At 33.4% G+C, this 23,383-nt stretch overlaps 4 protein-coding genes across 4 annotated transcripts; 1 reads left to right on the top strand and 3 right to left on the bottom strand.

Moving 5' to 3' along the window:
• Window positions 1–1,126: 1,126 nt before the first annotated feature.
• Window positions 1,127–2,593, bottom strand: LOTGIDRAFT_157904 (hypothetical protein; the record flags this gene model as incomplete). Its single annotated transcript, XM_009050494.1, has 1 exon — window positions 1,127–2,593. One exon carries the CDS (start codon window positions 2,591–2,593, stop codon window positions 1,127–1,129), a length of 1,467 nt encoding a protein of 488 aa, XP_009048742.1.
• A 1,988-nt stretch (window positions 2,594–4,581) lies between these two features.
• On the bottom strand, window positions 4,582–6,012 carry LOTGIDRAFT_157903 (hypothetical protein; the record flags this gene model as incomplete). The annotated part of the gene is made up of 1 exon (XM_009050493.1): window positions 4,582–6,012. One exon carries the CDS (start codon window positions 6,010–6,012, stop codon window positions 4,582–4,584), a length of 1,431 nt encoding a protein of 476 aa, XP_009048741.1.
• Window positions 6,013–7,458: 1,446 nt separating this feature from the next.
• On the bottom strand, window positions 7,459–8,574 carry LOTGIDRAFT_157902 (hypothetical protein; the record flags this gene model as incomplete). The annotated part of the gene is made up of 1 exon (XM_009050492.1): window positions 7,459–8,574. One exon carries the CDS (start codon window positions 8,572–8,574, stop codon window positions 7,459–7,461), a length of 1,116 nt encoding a protein of 371 aa, XP_009048740.1.
• Window positions 8,575–10,292: 1,718 nt separating this feature from the next.
• Window positions 10,293–20,990, top strand: LOTGIDRAFT_177976 (hypothetical protein; the record flags this gene model as incomplete). The annotated part of the gene is made up of 3 exons (XM_009050491.1): window positions 10,293–10,944; window positions 11,789–11,792; window positions 19,787–20,990. The coding sequence occupies 3 exons, from the start codon at window positions 10,293–10,295 to the stop codon at window positions 20,988–20,990; spliced, it is 1,860 nt and encodes a 619-aa protein (XP_009048739.1).
• Between the last annotated feature and the right edge of the window lie 2,393 nt (window positions 20,991–23,383).

Raw genomic sequence — 23,383 nt, 5'->3', positions numbered from 1 at the left:
ATATTGAATTCATGCTGTAATGTTCTGAATTGATAAAGATTAAATTAATCGCTTGTTCTTCCTCACAATAGACTGGTTTTATGATTATGTGTATGTGTTGATCAAAATTGAAGTCTTAAATTAGGTAGCTTTCTCTTGGTCTGAGGATCTGTCATGGAAAAAGCGTCTAGATGGGATAATAATCCTTTAAGTATCAATCAACAGTGGAAATCGAAAAAAGAGCAGGCTTATGCTGCTGTCCTGGCAAAATTAACTTCATTGCATTGCCCATCTTCATTAGTCCATAAGGTGCAGAAAAGAAGGAATTCCATCTTATTTCATTTCTGCTTATGCGCTACCTTTAGAGTGATAGAAGCATGATGCCTTTTTAAAGGAAAACATGGAGAACAAAGATGGGAAAAATTTGAGTCTTATTAAATGATATAAACATACAGGTAACATGAAATTTCTCAACCAAATTACAATTTCAAGGTAAATAGATAGTGAAATCAGTAACTGTTGTCTGTATGTATCATGAACAAGTAATATAATAAAAATTTAAAGTTGCAATCCCAGGGTAAATAGATAGTGAAATAAGTAACTGTTGTCTGAGAGGAGGTATAGTATAGTATACAGCATGAGTCAATCATGAATCAATTTCATCTGTGACAATAATAATATATCAGTATAAATTCTTTCTAAGCTTCTAGGGGAGGCATTGTGTGCTACAGGCTGTGCATGATAAAGATCCCTCGACAGTTGGAAATCGAAAAAGAGCAGGCAAATGCTACTATCCTGGCAAAATTACTGTACACTGCATGGCGTTGCCCGTCTTCATTAGCATTTAGGTGCAATAGGACATTAAACATTTCATTTAAATCTCTGTACACTATAACCTTTCTCTTTCGCCGAAGTCCACAAACAAATAATTGGATTTCTGCAACAACTAACGATCTTCACAAGCACCTGGTTAATAAATGAATTCTTCTGAACTCTGTATCATATTAAAAGGAAAAGCACATGCATGGAAGAGTTCATTGGAGAATGAGTGGTGTCAACAGTCAAATGATGACTGACACACTATTTACTTCCGCCTCGGATATTCTTTTAGTAAAAATCAGTGATAATTGAATACAGGAGCCACTCCCTATTTCTCCTGATGTATCTTATTAAAACCAGCTTGTAATAAATGATTGACAGCAAGAGTCAGTGAATGTGTTCTGCAATGTCTTTCAAAATCTTTCTCTTTAACAAACGTTTCATTACAAATATCACAATATAAGGGTCTATTTGATCTCTGTCCTGATGAATGTGTTGCAATATGACAGTTTAGATAATGTAATGTTGTAAATGATTTATTACATTCATTACATTTAAAAGGTTTTTCTCCAGTATGAGATCTCAAGTGTCTTTTCAGTTCACTGTTTTTAACAAAAGATCTATCACAAACATCACATTTATAAGGTTTGTCTACTGCATGACGCAGTAAATGGGTTTTTAAGTAACGCATGGTTTTACACGAAGTACTACAATATCTACATTTGAAAGGTTTCTCTCCAGTATGTGTTTTTAAATGCTGATATAAAGCCTTGTGACCAGCAAATGTGCTCTCACAAATTTCACAATTGAAAAGTTTCAATCTGAAATGTGTTTCTACGTGTGCAGCAAGTTCAGTTTTAGGAAAGATTTTTCCACACACACCACAAGGGGGAAACAACTGGCTTTTACTTGGTAACATTTTATGAATATTGACTCCCTCTTTGCCATGACTTTTCAGGTGTTTCAATAATTCAAGGCTTGTAGTAAAAGATTTTTTACAAACATCACATTTGTGCATTTTTTCAGCTTCATGGCATGTTAAGTGATCTTTTAGATGAATCTTGGAGTCAAATGAATTACTGCAGAATTCACATTGATATAGTTTACGTCCGGTGTGTATTTTTGAATGTTTCAAACAATTTAGCCTTGAGACAAAAGCTTTATTACAAACATCACATTTGAAGGGTTTCTCTCCAGAATGGTTCATAACATGCTTAGTCAACTGCTGCCTTCTACAAAATGATTTAAAGCAAATATCACATTGATATGGTTTTATGCCAGTATGTGTTTGGATATGAGAATTTAACTGTTGTTTTCTACTAAAAGATTTACTACACAAATCACAGTGAAAAGGTTTCTCTCCAGTATGTGTCCTCACATGACTTATTAATTCACTATTGGTGTAATATCCTTTACTACAAACATCACATTTAAAGGGAAGATCAATCTTAGCGTGTATCCTCATATGTCTCGTTAAATTACTACTGGAAGAAAATGACTTACTACAAACATCACATGCCAAAGGTTTTTCATCATAATGTATACGGATATGTATGGTCAAACCAGTCTTTGAAGCAAATTTTTTACAACAAACATCACATCTATAAGGTTTCTTTTTTCTAGGTGCTTGATGTGTAGCAAGATGACTGTATAGTTGGTAGCTGGGAAACATTTTGCCACAAACACCACATGTAAATTTCATTTTGTGTTTTAAAACATGCTTGATAAGGAGAGAGTAGGGCACGATTTTGCCACAAATGCCACATGGTTGAGCGGAATAACAGACCTTAGGCATTTTAAGATAATTGATTCCAAACTTGTGTTATTACTTCATTTCAAACATTCCTTAATGAGTTTTTTGAACTCATCAGGCTATTCCTCTCATAGATTGAACCCTTTGATAGTGCTGTTTTCACTAAGATCTTTATTTCAGAATTGGAAAAACTCTGTTCACTATTCCTGTCTGAATGGCGACAAATTTTTCACCTCTCTTTCTTAAATTTTTCTATCTCCGAATTTTCATAAATCTCTGCAAAAAAAAATCAACATATACAATAAGTAAGTACATCATCTATTTCAGCACTTGAGTGTGTTGAACTGAGTATTATTGAGTGATTAGACGCACCAAATAAAAAGCTGATATAAACTTGTTTCTGTCATTCTCTGTGATTCCGGAGTATCTTATGATGAATTCCTAATGATTCAGGATATCATCAAACACTAAAACGCGAGCTCGGGGCATTACAAAATGGTACAATTTCATTAAGAAATTTGAAATTCAGCGTTTCATCTTTGTTCTCTTTCCATTATTCGCCATGTTCTATTTACATTTCCGGTCAAGGTCATTAGACAAATCGTCCACTTTTATTGACAATCTGTCCATATTTGCAAGTCGATCATCGAAGGTTTGGTGTAGAATCCCAAATTTTGTCTTGTTTTGAAGGAATTTGAACCTAATCTATCGATATATTATGTTAATTCAGTGATCAATCTATGACCGAGAGAATCCTCTTCAACCAACACTTTCTAGAGTATGTACATAAATTCATTCTTGGAGAATATGTTATAAGGCAATAATGCTCAAAGGTTGAAATTGTTATATCTTCAAGATCAATTCATTAAGACACCAAGGGAGAGGTTTTTTACATTGTTTATGACTGTGTATCATTGACTCAGATGTCTGTGGGTCTTGCAATTCCACTAAAACTAGGTAATTTATGATGTCCCTTTAGTTTAGTTACCAGAAGCTGTTAATAAATTTTTAGTAGTTAAAAAAAGAATCAGATGTATCTGACATATAAGTAAAGAAATCCTCTTTATAATCCCATTAAAGGAAGAGGTGCGCCATTTCAAGGGTTGATTTGAGTCTTGAATATATGTAAATAGTTTTCAAAAGTACTAGAAATGTTTGAAAATCACTAAATTTTTCAAAAATATCCTAGTAATTTCTTTTCCTATTTCTATATATATCAATCACGAGTAATTCTGGACACACATGGATTTGAATAATGAAATTTCAAAGGTGAGCTGTGAATACTGGTACTATTTGGTATGATTGGTCAAAAAAATGGCTCAATTGTACCTTTAAGAAGGAACACTCCAGACCAGCAATTTCTCAGAAGCATTGCTCTGGCTATATACAATTTATGACATTATTTATTTGGATCTTAAATAATCCACCATGGCTGGATGACCGGTGATGTCCAGTAAGCTAGCTAAGCAGACACAAAATAACGAGATTATAAGTACACATATCAGACAAAATAAGACAGCAGAGTGATTTATTCACAATTGACAATATACAGTAGAATATGGTAAAATATAAAATTTAAACCTGAGATATTTAATTGTTATGATAACTTGTGATTTTGTTTATTAAATTAAATATGTGTATTGTATTGGTTTACAACTGGTTTCCCCCCTGCCAGCTTCCCCCTGGTTTGCTAGGTGGCAAGTTATTCAACTAGGGTTGAAAGAGTTTTTCTAAAAAAATTGTGTGTAATGGGGACACTGATAGCATCAATTTGCACCATTTCATTTCAGTCAGACATCTGTGGTTCCTGACATAACAAGCTTACTCTTAGTAGGATTTCAAGAGCCACATATGTCTGATTGAAAATTAGAATGGTACAAATTGATACAAATACATTTTTAGAAAAGCTCTTTCAGCCCTAGTTGAATTTCTTGTGACCTAACAAACCAGGGGGAGCTAAGAAAAGGAGTTAAGAAATCAATCATCACTGGAATGACAATTAGTAATTTGGGAATACTTGTTTCTCTCTTCTATTTCTCCTGATGTATCTTATTAAAACCAGTTTGTAGTAAATTATTTACAGCCAAGTTCAGTGAATGTGTCCAGCAATGTCTTTCAAAATCTTTCTCTTTAACAAACGTTTCATTACAAATATCACAATATAAGGGTCTATTTGATCTCTGTCCTGATGAATGTGTTGCAATATGACAGTTTAGATAATGTAATGTTGTAAATGATTTATTGCATTCATCACATTTAAAAGGTTTTCCTCCAGTATGAGATCTCAAGTGTCTTTTCAGTTCACTGTTTTTAACAAAAGATCTATCACAAACATCACATTTAAAAGGTTTGTTTACTGCGTGTCGTTGTAGATGGGCTTTTAAATATCGCATGGTTTTACATGAAGTTCCACAATACATACACTTGAAAGGTTTCTCTCCAGTCTGAGATAAAACTTTGTCACCAGCAAATTTACTTTCCTTTTTTTTCCCTTTGAAATGTGTTTCTACATGTGCAGCAAGTTCACTTTTAGGAAAGATTTTTCCACACACACCACAAGGGGGAAACAACTGGCTTTTACTTGGCAACATTTTATGAATATTAACTCCCTCTTTGCCATGACTTTTCAGGTGTTTCAATAATTCAAGGCTTGTAGTAAAATATTTTTTACAAACATCACATTTGTGCATTTTTTCAGCTTCATGACATGTTAAGTGGTCTGTTAGGTGAATCTTATAGTCAAAAGAATTATTGCATAATTCACATTGGTAAAATTTGTGCCCAGTGTGTATTTTTGAATGCCTTAAACGATTCTTCTTGGAGGTAAATGCTTTACCACAAACATCACATTTGAAGGGTTTCTCTCTAGTATGGGTCAAAGTATGCTCAGTTACCTGCTGTCTTCTGGAAAATGATTTGAAGCAAATATCACATTGATATGGTTTTACTCCAGTATGTGTTCGCCTGTGTGACTTTAAATCTTGTTTTCTACTAAAAGATTTACTACACAAATCACAGTGAAAAGGTTTCTCTCCAGTATGTGTCCTCATATGACTTATTAATTCACTGTTTGTATAATAACTTTTACTACAAAAATCACATTTAAAGGGAAGATCAATCTTAGCATGTATCCTCATATGTCTCGTTAAATTACTACTGGAAGAAAATGACTTACTACAAACATCACATGCCAAAGGTTTTTCATCATAATGTACCTTATTATGTACAGTCAAAGCAGTTTTTGTGATAAATTTTTTACTACAAACTTCACATCTATGTTTCCTGGTTTTAGTTTGATGTGTAGCAAGATGACTGTACATCTGATAATTATGGAGCATTTTTCCACAAATTCCACATGGAAATTTCCTTTTATGCTGCAGAACATGATTTTGCAGCCGAGAACTGGCCACAATTTTACCACAAATGGCACATGGTGGAGCAGAATAACAGATCTTGGGCATTTTATGTTTAATGATTCAAAACTACTGCTAAAATTCCTTTTCAAAGGCTGTTTCCCTCTTGTAGATTGTTTGAAGCTGCCATTTTGTACCTCATCTAAATCCTTTCTTTCCAGTTTACCATGTCTCTGTGCTTTAAGCTTAAAATCTCTAGTTCTGAATTTCATTAGGTATTCTAAGTTTGTTTTTTACTAGTATTTCTAATAAATCAAACAATTTCTGAAAGAAAATGAACATATACAATCACTGAGTATGTGAACAATTCCAGCAAAATCATTATGTCACATCATAAAGAAATATTCATTAGCATCTATCAATGTATTGCCAAACTGTTGTTTTAGATAACAGATTTTTTAGCAGTTTGGACAAGAACTTTTCTTAAATCAACAATGACATACAGCACAGTCCTCAAAGGTACAAGTTGAACCATTAAGCTGCAAAGTAGATTTAACATGAAGTAAACTACTTACTAGTGTGTTGAATTGAGTATTTAGACGCACCCAATAAAAAAAAAATCGTAAGTTTGGCGTAGCTTTTATCCTCTCAGACGACTCTCCTGTACCTTTAAATGACTTCCAAAAGATTTATAATAGACTCATATATAGAAATTTCGCTTTAAGTTTTTGAAAATATTTTATTTTCATTGAGAAAATTCGGTGTTTTATCTTTGTTCTCTTCCTGATAAACTTATTTTCCGCCATGTTTTATTGACACTTCCGGTCAAGGTCATTAGTCAAATCGCCCATTTCGATGGACATTCTGTCCTTAACACCATTTCGACCATCGAATGCAGAAATTAAATTTGTGTTTTGAACTTGAAATATAAACCATAATCATCAGTCACTAATGACCGAGCTTTCCCTAGGCCCCATAAAAGCAGTGATCACCAGCTCTCTGCTGTCTGACATCAAGCATTCTGATCTGTTCACTTCTTGTTCATTTTTGTCCTGAATAATCTAAGATGTCTACCTCATCTATGATTAAGTCTGCTTATGGACGGACTTACGGAATGGAGGGGAGGGTGTAATGTTGGAGAGCACTGCTAAATTATTTTTAGAATGCATTCTAGGAGGGAGGTCAATGGGGTCGTCTGGTGAAAAAAAATGAATATCAAAATCCTATTTTTTATGCAATTATCAATTTTAAAACGAAACAATGCATATTTCCACAAAAATTTGGAGCTGCCACTGGTACGTAGGTAGAAGAAATAAAATTTTACCCAAAAGTAGTTCTTTATTTATAAATAGTTTATCATATTCAAAATATACAATATCTAAAAAAAAAAAAAACAACAAGGGAATATATTATGGTATAACACACTTCTTAATAACAAAGTACATAAGGTAAGAAGTGTCTTATTCCATAATATATTCCCTTGATTTTTTTTGTCATATTTGCTCTCAGCTTCTAAATGTCCTTCTTATATGTATCAAATTGTATTACATTGTACTATATTGCTAGATATAAAGATGTATGTGTTCCTATATGTGAAATCAACTGTTTAAATGTCATAAATGATTTCCCACAAACACCACATGTGCAATCTTTCTCCTTAGTTTTTGGCATAAAGCGCATTTTTAAGGAGTCGCTCGTAGTAAAGGAGTTACTTAATACATTATTTGTTTTAGGTTTCTCTCCTGTATGTATTCTAATGTGTTTTGTTAAATTACTGTTTCTGTTAAAAGATTTACTACAATAAACACATGTATAGGGTTTCTCTCCAGTATGAGTTCTAATGTGTCTAGTCAAATCCATTCTAGTAACAAATGATTTCAAACAGATTCCACATTTATAAGGCTTTTCTCCATGTGTTCTATTATGACTAGTTAAATCACTATTAGTTGTAAAGGATTTATCACAAACATTACATTGAAATGGTTTGTCTCCTAAATGTTTTTTCACATGATTAGTTAACACAAAATTTGTAGTAAATGATTTATCACAAATGCCACATTTGAAAGGTTTTTCTCCATTATGTGTGCGTAAATGTTTCGTTAAAGCATTTCGTGTGCTATAGAATTTCATACAATCATCACATTTGTAAGGTTTCTCTCCAGAATGAGTTCTTATATGCTGAGTAAGAGCACTGCTTGTAGTGTATGACTTATCACAAACATCACAACCAAACGGTCTCTCTCCAGTATGAGTTCGGATATGACCAGTTAACTGTGCCTTTGTAGTGAAAAATCTGCTACAAATGCCACATTCAAAAGGTTTTTCTCCAGTATGTGTTCTCATGTGACTGGCCAATTGAGAGTTCGTAGTAAATAATTTAATACAAACATCACATTTATAAGGTTTCTCTCCAGTATGTGTTTTAAAATGTCTAGTCAGATGACACTTCTTAGAAAATGATTTACTACAAACATCACAACTGTATGGTCTATCTATTATAGACCAGTTCGGCTTGATAACTGTAGCAGGTTCCATAAATGACTTATTACAATCATCAAGTTTTAGAGCTTTCTCTGCCTTTCTGGGATCACAAATATGTTCCAGCTGTTGATTGAATGGAAGGTTTTGTCCCCAAACTCCACCTTGAGAATGAATCGAACTGGGCAACATATCATAATCTCATTTGGTAACTCTTAATTCAATTCTGCAGGTTAGATAACTCCAGTGATCATTTATGTCATTCAAAACTTTATCATTAGAGAGCTGTATACTCATGTCATGTCATCGTTGACTGAAATAGAAAAGCATCAATGATGCATTATCTTTTAATGTAAAATGAGTCAAGGCCCTTCTATCAGTTTAAGCATTTGCTATAGGCCAATTGATGCAATTTACATGTTTAAATGGTTAGTTTTAGTTGAGTTTCAAGAGCCTTAGACGTCTTAATGAAAGTTTGAATGGTGAAAAGCGTACAAATAAAAAGCTTAAAAACCTCGTAAAATCCGTATAAATCACTGAATGTTTACTTAACTCTGGTGAAATTGAGTAATTAGGCACACCCTTCCAAAAAGTAAAAAAAAAAATTCAACGCTACCTGCAATCGATATTTCTAGTTCCCGTCGCAATTAGCTACTTTCCTGTAGCCATACTTAAAGACTATTGTAGTTTGAAAATTATCTGATAGCATTCTTAGCTCTTAAGTAAAGAAACATTTTAGAAAGCTTGTAAAGGGGAATTTTTTGCCAGAATTAAGATTGATGTAATGTCAAGGTCATTAGTCAAATCGCCACCGGAAATAAACTGATTTATTTTCACCGAAAAAGAAATCCCCATGACGTCTTTAGGAATCACCTATGGGCCAATGACTGGGGAGGTAAGACGAAAATGGCCTAAATGGCTAAATTTCAGAATTTGTGATCTGAATTTGTTCCTGCAAGTTTTAGCATGTTACAAGATTCCAAAGGACACGGTGTGAAGCTTAAGTACATATGACAGTGAGCCCTTTACATTGGGTTTCATTGCTGCACTGCTGACTGGTGCGTCTATTTGCCCGATTTCGCCATATACAAGGTCCTATGGCTATGCCTGTGCTTTAATATAACAATAAACAATCCTTTTCTAGACAACTTCTTGAATGGTTTTGTATTGATAACCAGGTATCTTGTCTTCAAATTGTTGCCATTCAATTCGTCAACAAAAATATTGTCAGAAAGTCTATTTATTTACAAGAACTACCTTCATAGTAGTTCTGTTATAGCTCTCTGTGGATATATCTGCAAGCTGTTCTCTCGTACACCTGTTCTAGATGTCACATCTTTCCATAGCTAGAATGTTGTGGTGTCCTTATCATATTTATGGTTCAGGATTTTGTACATTTCAATCATGTCCTCTCTAATTTTAGAACGTTGGTCATTATGTAACGTTCCAGAATGTGGTCGATTCAGAGTGACAGTTATTCCATGGTTAATCATCTTGCCACATTACCTTGTGGAGTTTGTGGAAAAGTCTGTTATAAAAATGAACTGCACACGCACGTTACTAAACATATTATGAAAAGAAATCAGGAAGAGAAATCTTATAGTTGCGTTGTGTGTGATAAATTCTTTGCTACAAATAGTAATTTGACTAGACATATTAGAACACATACTGGAGAGAAACCTTATAAATGTGATGTTTGTGATACATTCTTTACTACAAATAATGAATTTGTGGTACACACTCGAACTCATGTAGGAGACAAACCATTTAAATGTGAATTTTGTAGTAAATCATGTCTTACAGTTAATGGACTGACCAGGCATATGAAAACACACGTGGATGAAAATAGTTACAAATGTCGAATTTGTAGTAAGTCTTTTACTAGAAAAAGTCACATTCCACGACATATGATGACACATACTGGAGAGAAGCCTTATAAATGTGACATTTGTTGTAAATCATTTATTACAAATAGTGATTTAACCGTTCATAACAGAACACATACTGGAGAGAAACCTTTCAAATGTGATGTTTGTAATAAGTCCTACTATTCGAACAGTGATTTGACTTCACATAAACGGCTCCACAGTGGAGTGAAACCATATCAATGTGATTTGTGTGGGAAACTGTTTGCTATGAAAACCAATTTAACGTTACACATAAGAACACATACAGGAGAAAAACCTTACGAATGTGATGTTTGTAGTAAATCATTTGCTACAAGCTGTGAATTATCAACACATAAATGGTCTCATCTTGGTGAGAAACCTTATAAATGTGGTGTTTGTGATAAATCATTTATTCAGAAGTGTCAAGTTAAGGTACATTTGAGGAAACATACTGGAGAAAGACCTTATAAATGTGATGTTTGTAGTAAAACATTTGTGACAAACAGTGATTTTAATTCACATCTGAAGAAACATACAGGAGAGAGACCTTATATATGTGGTGTTTGTAGTAAAGCATTTGTTACAAAGACTGAGTTGACCAGGCATCTTAGAACACATACTGGAGAAAGACCTTATAAATGTGATGTTTGTGATAAATCATTTTCCTCCAAAGGTTATGTTATGAAGCATAGCAAGATACATAGTGAAGAAAAAGTTTCATAGAAAAAAACTTATTTTACTATTCATGCATGTTGTGTTCAGACATTGCATTTAAACTACTGTTTCCGATTGGGTTTCAAACATTTTACAAAATTTAAGTAAGTAAACGTTATGTAAATGGAATGGCAAAGGGAGTTATTTTGTTAAATTTTTCAGAAATCTGACAAATACTAATGCTATCTAATGTGGAAGATATATATCCTCGTTTAGTGAAACACTCTGAATTTCAGAAACAATTAAAAACTTGTGACTTTGTGGTTTTGTTTTTTTTTTTGCTTATATATTTCGTCCTTGAGATATTGTTTTGTTACCAGAGGCCAAAGCAAACCTAATAGACTATAAAATAGAAAAGATTTCATAATAACTGTTGTTGTTCTTTCAAATGACTTTCATTGCATTAGAAACTTGCTTGCTTTCCTACAGGAATCTTCACAATTACCAACTTCCAACTTATACCTAGGCTAGGAAAGCCACTGTTCTTGTATCACCAAATAGATTTAAAGCACAGACACATTCCCCATTGAATGTAGGAAAGAAAGATTGAATTTAATTCCTTTTCCATGGTCGATTTGACAAATGGGCGATTTGTCCAATGACCTTGACCGAAGACTCATAAAATGGCGTCAATTTGCAATGGATGAAACCGAATGTCTCGATTAGGTTATGAACCAATACTTCATGATAGACCCCTACTGATAAAATGAAACAGGAGTCCGACTGATCAAATTTTTCAGTAATAAAATAGCTATGGACTTGATTGTACACTAGAGTAAACTTGTGTTAAAATGATGCCACAGAAGAGTAAGAAGTCTGCATGAAAATGATGCCAAATAAAATTTTTTTCAATGCCCCATGTGGAGTTTGTGGATAAATATTTATTTCTAATCAGTTATTTAGACATATTGTTAACCATATTAACAATCTTACAGAAGATAAACAGCATACATGTGATGTTAGTGATAAATCATTTAGTCTCAAACGATATTATAAATCTCACGACAAAAAACATAATGTCAGTATGAAAGAGAAAATTTTTCCATGCGATGTTTGTGGTAAATTATTTACAACTAAAGGTAATTTGAGTAGACATACTATGATACATACTGGAGAAAAACCAAACATACAATATACGTGTGATGTTTGTAGTAAATCATTTATGTTTAAAGATAGGTTAACTACACATGCCCGAACACACACTGGAGAGAAACCCTTTAAATGTGATCTCTGTGATAAATCTTTTGCCGAAAATGGTAATCTTAATGCTCATAAAAGAATACATGCTGGAGAGAAACGTTTAACCTGTGATGTTTGTAGTAAATCTTTTTATGAAAGAAGTCATTTAACAAGGCATCAGAGAATACATACTGGAGAAAAACGTTTCATTTGCCATATTTGTGATAAAACATTTTATGAAAGAAGTCATTTGAAAAGCCACATGACCAGGCATACTGGTGAGAAATCTTATAAATGTGATGTTTGTAGTGAATTGTGTATTTCAAAATCTCATTTCACTATTCATATGAGAACCCATTCCGTTGATAAAGTGTATAATTGTGATGTTTGTGATAAATTATTTATTACAATCCATGATTTGAGGAGTCATCTAATGACACATACACGAGACAGACCTTACAAATGCGGTGTTTGTAATAAATCTTTTATTAATAACAATGATTTGATAGTTCATATGAGAACACATACAGGAGAAAAACCTTATAAATGTGATGTTTGTAGTAAATCATTTGCTCAACAGAGCACTTTAAATACACATAAAAGAACACATACTGATGTGAAAAATTTCAAATGTGATGTTTGTAATAAATCTTTTTATGAAAGTGTTCAATTGGAAAGACATAGGACTAAACATACTTGTGATACACCTTATAAATGTGATGTTTGTAGTAAATCATTCAAACGAAACCCTGATTTAAAAAACCATGTGAGGATTCATATTTCTGATCAGTTTAATAAACGCAGCTTTATCAGTAAACCACTTACTTTAGCCATGGATCATTCTATACTTCAATCTGAAGAGAAACTTTCTACTTGTGGTGTTTGTGGTAAATCATTTAGTATAATAAAACAGTTGACTATACATATAAAGGTACACATAGACAAAAATGCTGTAGTTATTGAAAATTAATGCTATTTCTTTAGCATGGGTGGAAATAATTTTTTTTTTTTTCCCTGGAAATATACAAATCCATAAATTTGTCTACCAATAAAGTAATGATATTATAATATGATATTGCCTTTTTGGGGGGGAGGAAGGGGGCATTTTTATATGCTCACATCTGTCATATATATAGGGATCTTAAATGGTTTTTTGAGATAGTGGTTTCATAGTTGGTCAAGTTCTACTAGAATCACAGACCTACAATCATCAAATGGGATAGCGGATTGGTAGAAATGGATGACCTAGCCAACCTCTTTACTCTCTCTAATCATTCTGTAGCAACTTGGCAGAGACATCTTGTTGTACATGTACTTTCAATATACCTCTGACATAAAACGATTATTATGTGGGCGATTTGACCAAGAGGCGAATTGACCGGCGGCCATGACCTTAATTAAGAAATGATTCTGATCGAACAAAGGCGAAGCCTGGTACCTAATTTGCAGCATGCATGGTTAGAATTTACATCAGATCAAGGTTTGTAGTAGTCAGTTATGAAATACACATCATTAGTAAAAAGGAAATAGGAACCTAATATTTTCTACTGGTTAAATAAACGCACATTTACGAGGTCAATATTCTCTTTGATAAGGTTTGACTAATGACTCGATTGCACCGAATTTAGCATTCAACTGGTGTTGAATAAGTGATACTTGTTATGAATATTAGGGATACCATAGCTTCCTGTTCAATATATCAAAGCTGCTTCCAATTTCCTACGAAACTTTTATTTTGGAAATTGGTTTTTCGTTTGTTATGCAGTTTGGATTGTTAGTAATTCAGGTTTTTTATTCGCCCCATTCCAATTGTTACCTCCTTGCAATCCTTTATATTTTGATTGATAGTTATAATTTTGGTTTCATTCTTTCAATCTTATTTCCAGTAGGATCTGAAAAGAAAACCTGACTCTGCAATGCTTTATCAGTCAACAGAAAATTGATAATACACTAGTGAAAAATCCACTAGAAAAGAGATGCCAAAGAAATGTTACCTCATTCCCACTTGTGGAGTGTGTGGGAAAATCTTCAGTCCAAATAAGCTAATAAGACATGTAGCTAATCATGTGAGAACGCTGTCAGGAGAGAAAATGTATAAATGTGATGTTTGTGATAAATCTTTTGCTCAGAAAGATCAATTTACATCTCATTTGAGGATGCATACTGGAGAGAAACCTTACAAATGTGATGTTTGTGATCAGTCATTTTCATGGAGAGCTTCGTACAGAAGACATGTTATGAAACACACTGGAGAGAAACCGTACGCTTGTGGTATTTGTTCTAAGTCATTTATTGCCAAATGTAAATTAATTAGTCACATGAGAGTTCATACTGGAGAAAAACCTCATACATGTGATGTTTGTGGTAACAAATTTGGCCAGAAAATTCAACTTGAAAATCATAAAAGAACTCATACTGGAGAGGATCCCTTTAGATGCAATATATGCAACAAGTCAATTTCTTCTAAATTTTATCTAGCTAAACATATCTCACTGCATACTGATAGACCTTACAAATGTGATTATTGTGATAAATCATTTACTACCAATTGGCTTTGTCAAAGACATGCCAAGGGACATTTAAAACCTCATAAATGTGATGTTTGTGATGAAACTTTTGTCCAAGCAATGGAATTGAAGGCTCATTTAAAGACTCACATTGGGAGAAAAAGTTTAAAATGTTATTTTTGTTTTAAATCTATGAAAACCGAGCGTGAACTAACAAGTCATGTAAAAGCTCATGCTGTAGGAAATCCTTTACTATGCACTATCTGTTGTAAATTGTTTAGAACAAAAGAGAAATTAACTGATCATCTGAAGGAACATAGTACAGAGAAACCTAATGGAAGTGATGTTCATAGTAAATCATTTACATCTAGCACTCATTTAGATAGTCAATTGGAAGATAAACCTTGCTAATGTGGTGTTTGTGGTAAATCATTAAGTCTAATAAATCATTTGACTTCTCACATGAAGTCACATACAGATTTGTTACATACTAGTTAAGTTTGTATTTGAATAAACTTTAGATGTGTACTGAGTTTCATTTATTACTAATCAACTAGAAACTAATCCACATTTTGATTTTTAATGGCACCTATCATAAGGGCCTAAAGATTATCAACAGCTTAAGCGAGAATGACGTCATATAGGTTCAGAAATTCTATAATAAAGGAAACCAAAACAATGATACACATAAAAAAAGGCTCTGGTTGCCCTCACTTTCATTTCTAAAGCAGCTTGTTTTATTTAATTGTAGATGTAACAAGCAGCATTGGAACTCAGAATCCTGTGCCCATTTTCATTATATAAATAAAAGTCAACAAGCAATCAACAATTTGATTGATCAAATCTTGTCCAAAGCATGAATAAATTTGGAGTAATGGCTGTATAATAGTGGACTCCTCAATTTCCAAAAAGCATGGTTTGTATTACAATGTACAAGGGTCTGGAGTGAGAAACACAAAACTGGAAAGTCGGGCTATACAACTTGGGGCTCACATACATGGTACAACTTTTTTGAATGTTGAATACAAAGTGGGCGATTTGTCGGATAATTTGAAAACAAATAAGAACGAGTTTTGAAGGCAAGTCCCTTGTAGCTGATGGTAGTGTTTGGTTTCCGAACATTTCAGTTGCTGGCGGCAGTGTTTGGTTTCCTAGCATTTCATGGTGCTATAGTTCTATAAATATAAGCACATACAAAATACTAGCAAACCTCAATCACTGAATTTATCGAACAGACCCGCTCATTAAGTCCAGACTTAAAAACTATCACTTGTTCCACGAGTAAGACCCTTAACACTGTTCTTGACGCTATCTTTTTTTTTACCCAACTAGTAAGATATCGTTGCCTTTACCTTGTGTAGAGATATGCCCTATGTCGTTTCGATATCTGGTTTTCCCCGACAATCTGCTTCATACCCCTTGAAGCACAATTTGTATGTTACCTATAACGTGGCGAATATAAATAAATGCATGATGTATAGTTTGTTTCTTCTGATGAAAATCCAATCACTGCCGCTTTTAACACTTTTCCAATATCAAGGTTGGTTGGTTGGTTAATGGATGATAAGTTAACGTCCGCTTCCAAAAGAGGCTGATAGTTGTAGTGACTAAAACGAAATAGTGGTTTGCCGATATCAAGACCATAACTGCACCTATATACCGACCCATAGCAACTGTCCTAGTAACAACTAATCCCTAGTCTCTAATCCACTCAAAGGATTAACTCATCTGGGAAGGTAATATAAGTTGTTATGCATTTAGTTTACCAACATTTGCAACATACCAGGTCGTCTTACCTTCTAAATCGCGAGTGGCCCAAACATTGATGTGGAACAAGCTCATCCAATTTTTGGACCAGATGCTGCAGACTCAACGTTTGCCCGATTTGAATCACAATATCAGGGGCTATCAGTCCGACTAGTTTACCTAACTATTGTGGGTAATGGTCATTGCAAAATTGCCCTGTCCAAGTCCCGTAATATTAATACCACTTTGAAAAAAAAAACGCTCACAGAATACAGTAAATTAGACGAAAATTCTTATCCATTTGTCTTCTGCAAATTTACGACCTTTGAATTCACTAAGTATTTGGTATCTGTATATCGACTTTCTCGCTCGCTTCGTACATTGGCACAGGCCACCGTCTACGGAAAACGTACCTTGTCTCCCGTACCTAACGGCCATTGTCTACCACTTTTACAGACGCAATCATAACGTCCAATCATGATGAAAGATGCGTACAACTGTAGTTCCATGTGGCCGCAATGCCCGTTTTGAAACGCCGACTCGCCAGATTCGACACTGACAAGAACTATTTATAAGAGAAAATGAAGCTTAGTGTTATAATGTATCACAAGAACAGCTATAATCAGTGGCAATGACATGTGGTACATGACAAACAGATCGATATTCTAACCAAGGTTAATTAGCACCAATTCAATCAAAATTAATCGATAATTCATAAATAATAATTCGTCCCATTCACTAAATACATTATGGCTTAATCCATAATTATACTGTCAGCCAGTCCGAAACTTCTTAACCATAAATTGGCCTCAGAAACACATTAACGCTTACCTTTTTTCCTTGATAGATATCATACTTGTCTGAAACTTGCTGTGGATACTAAAATATGCTTTGCATCACTGACTTGAAAAAAGTTTACATCTGTCGGAGAGCATAATAAATTGTCTGGATATCCGCAAATAAAGAATAGGTTACTTCACTGACCTGGCATAAATTACCTCACGGCATAATACAGCATTGTTCAGTGATGATAGGACAAAGTCTTTCTTTCCCAGCCTCTGATAGCTCTTTGGCAATCTTTTCTGTCAGTTGGAAACTTGTGGAGTTATTCCTAACCTCTATAACTATTTAAAAAGTCGTTTAAGCCACTGACTCTTTAACCAGTGGATAAATAGATAGGTCTACCTCTTTCTCAAAGCTGCTGTCTCCTGGCTTCTGATAGCCATTCTTTGCTTTTGACAATTATCGGCACCTAATTATCAGAGGCCAAATTTGTAGCTTTCGAGCTTTCGGACCAGCTAGTACATGTAGTTTGTTTTATTTAATCCTTTATATGAATTATTTAGTACGACGTTAGAATTAGAACACTGAGAAGCGAATCGACAAGACTAGATTTACTGGCAACTGAGATCAACTGAATAGCCACATTCAAAACTCAGTCGTCGAAAGATACTATTATTGAGAAAAGTATGAACAACTTATGTTAACTGCAGTATTTCAGTCATGGATGTAGCACTCAAATTCATCTATTGATAAGGATCTCTTAGACGCCGGCACTGGCTAGATGTCGTTGTTAAACCAATTGTAGTTTTATTCTAACAGTAACAGTAACAAGATCGACCCAAGCAATCAGCACCCCCCCCCCCCCCCCCCCCTTGACATATTCAAATCGTAATTAACAACAAGTCATTGACAATATCTGATCGATATGACTATCTGTCAGATATAACTCAGAATAATTCAATTATTGACTTCTCTTGCCAGATTGACAAGTTTCCGATTAGACACCTGTCCGATTTGACTATTTACCTTGACCGAAGAATTATTAAGAAAACTTTACTTCTGAGAAAGCTCAAATCTCATTAATAGTATTTTCTAAAACCATCGAATTTAACCAGTATCTGTAAAAATAGATCATCGAGTAGGAAAAGATGCCAACTTGGACGTCTTGTTGTATGTATGCCAAGGTGCGTCTTATAACTCGATGGTACTAAATGATACCCGATAAACAACTCTTTTGACGAGAATTATAAATTGGGATTGAATTTTTGCCAGTTTTCTTTGATATAAATTGATGTATTAACATTGTCCAAAAAACCATTTTATATTTTGATAATGGTGAAACTCTCAAGTGCGAAGAATGACAAGCCTATCTAAATAGTGATATTGTGGTCGATTTGACGAGGTGGCGTTTTGCCAAATGTCCTTGACCGGAAGAGAAAATCCAACATGGCGGTAAGTAACAAAGAAAATAACTTTTGTTGTTGTAACCCTCAAATTCATCTTTAAATTTCATTTTCCATCAATATTATCATTAGGAGTTTGTAAGTTTCTTATCAAAATTTTTACATATAAGTCCCGATCCATGGATCGGCGAAGCATGTTACGAAATCAACTTATAATTCCCGATTTGTGTTGGTGCGTGTATTTACTCAATTGTACCATATTAGAGGTATTTTAGGTGAAACATATCTCTCCTATATTTCAACTATAACATTTATAAACCTCACAAAAAAGTATTATACACTGTCGAGTCAAATAAACTTTATTGTATGAGATTTGCAGTATTAGAGCCAAATTGAACAACAACAAAAAATTCATTTTAAATATAATATATAATGGAACACATTTTTGTGGGAACAAAATGGTTGTGATTGTATGGATGATAAACAGTTTTTATGTTCATCTTCATTTCAGACACTCTTGCATTTTTAGGATTTGTGTTTGAAGAATGCCAAAAGTGAAGAAGAAGCAAACAAATTCTGTTGAAACTTATAAGAGTTGTGTCCCCTTGGACATTGAGCAATGATTTTGCTTGGACTTTGTTTTAGACCATAGTGCAGTAAGGAAATTGTCATGACATGAGTTGAGCCCTATAAATAGAGACATAGTCATTCGGAAATTGTAAAAGATAGTCTGTCATTGCAAAATAACCCTTACTTTGGAATTGCTATTCCCTCTTTCATTAGTTGAATGAAGATGCAGGAAAGGAGAATAAACATTCACTTTGTTTGAATTCTAAAAAGATTAAACTGAATGAAAATATTGAACAGAGTGGCGAGAGTTACTTAATGAACTACATTTCGGAATCTAGGGTTATAAAATGTTACCTGGTGAAAGTTGTTTTGATGTACCATGTGGATTATGTGGGAAAGTTTTACCCTATGCTCAACTATCAGTCCATGTTGGTGAACACAAAGATATTCCAACTGTAGATAAACCTTACGTTTGTGGTGTTTGTAGTAAAGCATTTATTAAGAGTGAGAACTTGATAAAACATGTGATGACTCACACTGTTGAAAGTCCTTATAAATGTAATGTTTGTGATAAATCATTTACCAACAACAGATGTTTAACTGAACATATTAGATCTCATACTGGGGAGAGACCTTTCACATGTGGTTTCTGTGATAAATCATTTACTACAAAAGGTAATTTGATTAGACATGTGCGGGCACATACAGGAGAAAAACCTTATAAATGTGATGTTTGTAGTAAATCATTTGTAACCAACAGCATCTTTATCATTCATATTAGAACACACACTGGAGAGAAACCTTATAAATGTGACTTTTGTGATAAATCATTTGTTGGAAGTAATGACTTGAGAAGACATATAATGGTTCATACTGGAGACAAACCTTTTAAATGTGAACTATGTGATAGATCTTTTATTAGAAAGAATGTTTTTGAAAAACACATCAAGACACATATTGAAGGGAAGACATATATATGCCACATTTGTGGAGAATCATTTTGCGATAACATTGTTTTCAAGACACATTTGAAGAGCCACCCCAAAGACAAATCATATAAATGTGAGATTTGTCATAAATCATTTAGTACAAATAGTAAATTGGTATTACATGTAAGAATACATACTGGAGAGAAACCTTATGAATGTGATGTTTGTAGTAAAGCATTTAGTACTCACAGTGAATTAGTCAGACATATAAGGTCACATACTGGAGAGAAACCTTATGTTTGTGATATTTGTAGTAAATCTTTTTCTCAAAAGTGTCATCATACTCAACATATGAGGAAACACACTGGTGTGAAACCATTTCAATGTGACGTTTGTGAAAAATCTTTTTTTACAAATCGTGATTTGACTGGTCATCAACGTATTCATACTGGAGAGAAACCTCATTTATGTGACATTTGTGGCAAATCTTTTGTTAAAATAAATAATTTGAAGAAACATGCTGCAGTGCACTCTGAAGACAAGCCTTATAAATGTAATGTTTGTAGTAATTCCTTTAAGTCATTGTGGAGTATGAAAGTTCATTCAAGACGGCATACAGAAGATAAACCATTTGATTGTGATGTTTGTAGTAAATCATTTTTCACTAATGGAGAATTGTCTAGTCATATTGCCACTCATTCTGATGAGAAACCTTTTAGATGTGATGTTTGTAATAGAGCATTTACTACAAGTGGAACATTGACAGTTCACAAGAGAACACATACCAAAGAAAGACCTTATAAATGTGATATTTGTACTGAAACTTACATAACCAGTTCGAATCTAAAAAGACATATTAGAAAATCACACTTGAAGGAAATATTATAAATGAATTTTGTGATTTTTTTTATATAATCTTTTATCTGTGATTTGAAATGACAGAAATATGACAAAGTTGAGTATAATCAGGCCTTCATTTCTAAAAGAAAATACCAAATTGACCATAAATTTTTGTCATTAATATGTGCTCTTTCAAATGTCAATTGCCAATATTTGCTGAAGACCTTTTATAAGAATAGGGGCTGGGCTTTTGACTCATTTATCTAATGATAGACATTACGTTTAGAAATATGAATCTTATATTTATGGTCTTCCTTTTTGAAGAAGGGACTCCTGAGGTTTATTTATGTTGCAAGCTAATACCGCTCTACCTCATTTAAATCATTTTCCTCTCCAGTTTTATAAGATTATATAAGCAATGTTTGTGATAAATTGTTTTGTTTAATCTGTGATTTAAATAGTAGGTTTATTACCTTATTATAATAATACATAGATAATATTATTATATAATGTTGTTGTAATCAGACCTTTGTTTCTGAAAATATTTTATAATGAAAATTAAATAAGTATGGGAGTTTTACATTCAGAAATAAGGTCTTATTGTAACTAAGATTGATTGATTTTGAGAAGCAAGGACTTGATGTATACCTATTATCTAAGCTATTTACCAAATTAGTCATTTTCCACATTTATTCACGAAGATTTCAATGTATTTTTTTTTTATTGACTTAAGAAAATTATTTTGTCACAATTTAATAAAATTTGGAGAATGTTTGCATGTGTTCAAAGCTGGGCCTGCCTCCTGCCCCTTGACCCCTCCACTATCCCATCGAAACGTCACTCTGTAGTTTACAGCTCTTATATCTACATTTGATAATGCCTGAAAGGATTTACAAGAAGCTGGTAAGAGGCATTACATCTCGGATTAATGATGACAGTGTTTGGTTTTCTAGCATTTACAGTCGCTGATGACAATGTTTGGTTTTCTAGTGTCTCAGATGCTGATGGTAGTGTTTGGTTTCCTAGCATTTACAGTCGCTGATGACAATGTTTGGTTTTCTAGTGTCTCAGATTCTGATGGTAGTGTTTGGTTTCCTAGCATTTACAGTCGCTGGTGGTAGTGTTTGGTTTCCTAGTGTATCAGATGCTGATGGTAGTGTTTGGTTTCCTAGCATTTACAGTCGCCGATGACAATGTTTGGTTTCCTATTATTTCAATTGTTGATGGCAGTGTTTGATTTCCTAGTGTTTCAGTTGCTGATGACAGTGTTTGGTTTCCTAGTGTCTCAGATGCTGATGGTAGTGTTTGGTTTCCTAGCATTTACAGTCGCTGATGGTAGTGTTTGGTTTCCTAGTGTCTCAGATGCTGATGGTAGTGTTTGGTTTCCTAGCATTTACAGTCGCTGATGGTAGTGTTTGGTTTCCTAGTGTTTCAGCTGCTGATGGTAGTGTGTGGTTTCCCAGCATTTCAGTTGTTGATGGTAGTGTTTGCTTTCCTAGCATTTCATGGTGCTATAGTTATATAAATATAGGCACATACAAAATACTAGCAAACCAAGACACATTTGTTCCAGCTTCAAATTCACAGGTGTTTTCTTTATCAGTAGGTACGGTACGTCCACTAAGTAAACGCACCATTGGCCACCATTCCAGCAGGTATATTCTTTCGTTCCATACGGAATACGTCCATCATAAATACTGTAACCTATGAGACGTCGTCGATAATAATGAATAATAGTAATAATAATAATAATAATGACGATATGATGATAATGAATAAGATCATTCAATGAATAAATGAATAATAAGCAATATTATTAAGAATAATCATAATTCTTTTGAAAAGATAAATTTATTACTTTACATAAACAATTATCTATAACAAATTAATTTTTATATAATCTTAAAATTTAACAAATACGATTACAAATCTTCTTAAAAATTATGGCACATTTTGGAATAAAGTTGACCAAAAACATTAATATCACATCCCTGAAAATTTGAAAATTTATAGAAAAAGAAGCTTGAAGGATATAACGAATAATTTGTTGGTAATTATAAACAAACTAATAAGGCAGGGTGACATCCATCTATTCATAAATAAAATAGAGAGAGGAATATAAATATATTGTACCAGTATTAATAATTTATAGCACTAAGCCTACTAGTAATAAGGCAGTTGGGCATTTATTTATGCCTTTAATTGTGATAATCATGAACAACTACAAATATAACCAGGGCACACTTATTTATCGTTTTTCATTAATGGCACATTTCCTGTTTTCTGATATCACAATTCTTTCTTTCTATTTCCATGATTTGCTTAATGAAAAATTTAAAATATGATATACCCTATAAATTATACTATATACAAAGTTGTCTTATTACACTCAGATCTACTAATTACCCTTAAACAATAAAACGAAAATATACTAAAATCAT

Source organism: Lottia gigantea, assembly GCF_000327385.1.
Source record: "Lottia gigantea unplaced genomic scaffold LOTGIsca_15, whole genome shotgun sequence".
Classification (NCBI taxonomy): Eukaryota; Metazoa; Mollusca; class Gastropoda; family Lottiidae; genus Lottia; species Lottia gigantea.
This window is presented reverse-complemented; position numbering and strand designations above follow the sequence as displayed.